The sequence below is a fragment of the Gekko japonicus genome, unplaced genomic scaffold (genome assembly GCF_001447785.1).
Source record: "Gekko japonicus isolate JY-2015 unplaced genomic scaffold, Gekko_japonicus_V1.1 scaffold3279, whole genome shotgun sequence".
Lineage (NCBI taxonomy): Eukaryota > Metazoa > Chordata > Lepidosauria > Squamata > Gekkonidae > Gekko > Gekko japonicus.
Genome location: NW_015162572.1, coordinates 30,510 through 35,197, shown reverse-complemented (window position 1 = coordinate 35,197; position 4,688 = coordinate 30,510). Strand labels below are relative to the sequence as shown.

Here is a 4,688-nt window from a genome sequence, read left to right as displayed (position 1 = left end):
CGGCCTCCCCGCGAACAGACTCAGGGCAGCTTACATTAATCAGCACACGGTACCATAAAATCCACATAAAACATTTAAAACATTTTAAAACAAGTGAATAATCAAAGTGCTAGCAGTAATCATTCCTTCATTAATTAAGATGATGTGCTATACAGTGTAATAAGCAAGATTTCAGACTCAATGATCTTCCAGCATCACACGAAGGTATGGCTCGATCTCCAAACTGGGGCCAGCCCGTTACCACAGATTTTGGTGGCAGTGGTGGGGCGGCTCCTAGTTGAAAGCCTGGCGGAAGAGCTCCGTCTTGCAGGCCCTGCGGAACTGTAAAAGATCCCGCAGGGCCCTGATCTCTTCCGGGAGCTCGTTCCACCCGTATGGCCTTACAGTTTTAATGGGAGCTGCCTCAAGAGCATCATGCTAGGAATGTAGGTATACAATGTTTTACATAAATACAGTTATTTTTTAAAAAACCAAAGAATACCAGGGCCAGGAAGCAGAGGCAGGCTATCAATCCACTTCTCTGAACGTCCTCCATGCCCCAGTAGGAGTTGCCAGAGGTCGCCATGACTTCCAGGCACGGTTGCACGCACACACACACAAAACTGCAAAAAATACCAACCCCCTCCCCCAGTTTATTTTGGCTGTATTATTTTTGCCTTCAATATAGCAGAGCCCTGATGCTCTGCAGCACAACAGAGGTTTACAGGGCTCAGTCCTTGCCTCTTTCTTAGAATGCTGCTGCAACACTGCACAAGCAACCGCCCAACTCCGCCACAGAGGAGGAATCAGGAAGAGTCGTGGAAGCACTGATAGGATGGCTCAGGGATGCGGGCAGCAGCTGACTGGACCATTATCTTTTCAATTCTTCTGTGCCCTTCTCCTCCCCTTTGAACAGAGAGGAGGGATCCCAGGTGTCTGGAACTGCCGCTCAGGCCGTAACCTCCGCTTTCAGCTCCTTGTGCGGACTTGCGCAAAGCGCTGGGAATTCCATGTTTTGGGCTGCCTCTCACAACCTGACTGTTCTCAATATAAATTCACACATGAAAACATTTTTCCAGCCGCTGGATTAGGGTTGGCAAGTTGTTCTGACTCACCGGCGAGGGAGTGTTCCTTCGGTCTGGGAGCCGCCGAGGGCGTTTTCCCTCCAACGATTGGGGCCACACCCCCAACGTGCTCTACGTGGTTGCGTCACTTTCTGTGACGCACCCACGCTGCGCTTCGGGGGGGCGGGGTTCCCCCGGGGCCCGATTCCACGGCGGCGGAAATCAGGCCTCCAAAGCAGGGGTTTACCGGCCCCCCACCCCCACTTGGCAGCCCTACACTGGACGTCACTCCCTTGGGATTTTCATCCTTCCGACACCGAAAGAAACCAAACGCCCAACGTACCAGTGTTCACTTCAAGTGCCGCTCTGAGGTCTTTCCTTTCTTTCCGGAGCTGCGCCAGGCGATTCCGCAAGGCTTCTTTTCTCCTCAAGAGCTCCTCCTCCTTGGTCTGCAGCCGCTTCGCGTCCGCTTCTACGCGGTTCTTGCCGTACTTGTATTGATCAGCACCTGCACATGGAGACGGACTCTTAGATCAAAGCACAGTTGAGAGGGGACGCTTAGATCAAAGCACATTTGAGAGGGGACGGCCACAGATCAGGATCACGGGAGAGGCGGACTACGGGGGGCTTTTAACAGTGCAGTCCTATGCAGTTACTCCTCCCTCAGCCACTTGGGTTCAGTGGCGTTAACTCTGCATGTTGTTGTTGTTCAGTCGCACAGTCGAGTCCGACTCTTCCCGACCCCATGGACCACATCACGCCAGGCCCTCCTCTGCGTAGGACTCCACTACAAAGCATTCGGCCAGTTAGTAAGTAGCAGAGCGTAACTATCCTTTCTAAGAAATACCCAAGCTTAAATAATAATGCCGTTACATTAACAGAAATAACAATCCTGAAGGGAAACCAGTCATTATAGTACCTCCAAAATGAAAAAGAAAAACTAAATCTCTTCTGAAACGAGGCATTAGCCTGAAGACCTTTTCAGGGTCAGAGCTGTTGACATATTTTTTGCACATCGCAGTTGGACAAAGCACTGCTTTTGCACAATTGTTTCAGCGGGTGGCTGTGTTGGTCTGCGATAGAGCAGCTAGATTTGAGGGTGCCATCACACAAGCAGTTTGGCCCGACGTAGCCCCCCATCCCCTCCGGACCAAATGGGTGCTATCGAAAGTGCACATCTGGCTCCCGTGCCCCAATCGTCCCTACCTCGCGCTGAAACGACTCCCATGTGGATTAAATAGCCACCAGCAAATGCCGCTGGCTACCTCGGCAAAGCGCTTCCATGGCAGGTTTCTGGGTGTCTGATCGTCTAGGCGCCCCATGGAAATGCATGAGCGGTGTGATCGTTCCACTCTGTTTCTGGTGCATCCTTTGGTGTTTTTTCCCAACCCCACTCCAAGGTGCGCTTCAGCACCCCCACAGAACACAGTCAGGAGCATGTGTGCGCCTGTCTGCTTTTGCGCATGCACAGTGGGACTTCAGAAAAAAACAGCCAACCAAGCTGTGGGTCCAAATTTGCATTGCGTTAGCATTGTGAACGACCAACCACGGGCCTGCAGTCCTGCGATGCCAGCTTAGGGGGCGGTGTGTGATTGACGCAAAGCATCCCAAACTCAGCTTAAAGCTGAGATGCTGCCGCGGCAACCTGCTCGTGTGACCACACCCTGAGTCCAGAAGCTCTTTACGGAATAACAAGATATTTGGGTTATGAGCTTTTAAGAGTCAAAGCTCCCTTTGACAGACATCTGCCTCTCGAGAGCTGATACCCCCAAAATCTTGGTTCTCCAAGGTGCCACTGGACTCAAATCTAGCTATTTTTTAAAAAAAGTTTCCAAAGGCACGGCCTTCCATTGCTGGAGTACACTTACTAGAGGTATTGCGTCTCACATTTGAAGCAAATTCTGATTTCTTTTGTGGACTGCTCAAAGTCCTCCCTTTCCCCACAATTCCATTTGCAGCCATAGGAGCCTTCTTTCCTTTAAACTGGTAAGAAAAATCAAATATTTATTTAGCAATTTTTAGCAGATGGCGAAAATTTCCTATTTTTACTAGGCCACAGCCTCTAGAACTGCCCAACTGAGAGCCGGTCATTTCTCACAAACTGAAAAACGGTCCTTCCTTTCAAGCAATGCAGAGGGAACCGAAGTCCGTACAGCTGATTAACATGGGGCACGCAAAAGGGAGACCCACAGATTGCTCAGGCCTCAGGGGAAAATTCAAAATTCCACACAATATTTCAAAATAATGGCTGGAAAACGCATTAGGAATAATGGTGAGAAAACACACCCAAGGAATTTGGAATTTACAAATTATTCATTTATATTCGTCTGACCAGGGCTATTTTTGGGCAGGAACGCACAGGAATGGAGTTCTGGCTGGCTCTTGAGTTGGCCACGCCCAGCAGGAGCTCATTAGCATAACAGGCCACACCCAATGAAGCTGATGGGCAGTAGGATCAAGAGGACAAAAGGAGATACTACTTTATGCAGGGAGTGATTAAAATGTGGAATTCGCCGCCAGAGGAGGGAACGAAGGCCACAGGAATAAACAGCTTTAAAAGGGGATTAGATTGATTCATGGAGGAGAAGTCTATCAAAGGCTCCTAGCCATGGCAACTGAGGGGAACCTCAAATTTCCATCCCTGTTTTCCGGATGTTGGTTCACTGACTTTTTTTCTAGCAGTTAACTTTGGCCCTCATTTGTTGCTTGTCTTTGTCCCAATCCACCTGTTGGCCACTGTGTGGCGCGGGATGCTGGACTAGATGGACTATTGGTCTGACCCAGCAGGTTCTTCTTGTGTTCTTTGAAAAAAGCAAATTGGAAGACACATGGAAACACAGCTGCAAGATTCTAGATGCACCAATGAAGAGTGCTTACTGTACAGAACACAATGGAAGGTTGCAGAGTTGCAACCTACAACAGCCTGATGTGTTTGGGTGGGTGTTCTTCCCTCAAATAAACAGGTGCTAGGAGGTCAGTGCCAGCTACTGAGACAGTTCCAGAGATTTTAAACTGTGTTCGGGGCCTTTTGGTTCATATTTAATATCTATATCCCAAACACGAAGAGCTGATGAAGCCACCACAAGGGAGATCGTTTTGAAGAGGTGGTGATGGTCCGAATGCTCTGACGACGCCACATTTACCCAAGGTATTGCTGAAGGTGGCAAATGCGGACCTGATGTGGGTCAGAACAAACAAAAGCAGGACACAGACCGACAAAACTCGCCATCACAAACCCGTGAGACCCGTGGTGGCTTCACCACCTCCTATGTTTACCTGAAATGCAATGTATGAAACTCACAGCCCATTTTGAGCTTCTGAAAGGATAAACACTCGGAAGAGACTGAGAATAAAACGGCCAATGTTGTCATGCTCCTGTATAGATCTATGGTGTGGCCTCATTTGGAATACTGAGGGACCGCCTTGCCCCACATGTTCCCACAAGAGCACTACGGCCGGGGACCCAAAATTTGTTGGTCATCCCGGGTCCCAAGGATGTGAAACTAGCTGTGACCAGGGCCAGGGCTTTTTTGGTGGCGGCTCCTACCTGGTGGGGCTGAGAGAGCTCCCGGGGGAGATCCGGGCCCTGCGGGACCTTGTGCAGTTCCGCAGGGCCTGTAAGACGGAGCTCTTCCGCCAGGCCTT

General features: G+C 49.9%; 1 protein-coding gene across 1 annotated transcript in view; it reads right to left on the bottom strand.

The window, feature by feature from the left end:
- The window catches only part of AFAP1 (actin filament associated protein 1), a gene marked incomplete at its 5' end in the record, with an annotated part of 30,807 nt that overhangs the window by 5,346 nt on the left and 20,773 nt on the right, over positions 1-4,688 (bottom strand). The window contains 2 exons of the mRNA XM_015406425.1: positions 1,387-1,551; positions 2,912-3,026. Coding sequence (XP_015261911.1) covers positions 1,387-1,551; positions 2,912-3,026 — 280 coding nt within the window. The remainder of the gene's footprint in view (positions 1-1,386; positions 1,552-2,911; positions 3,027-4,688) is intronic.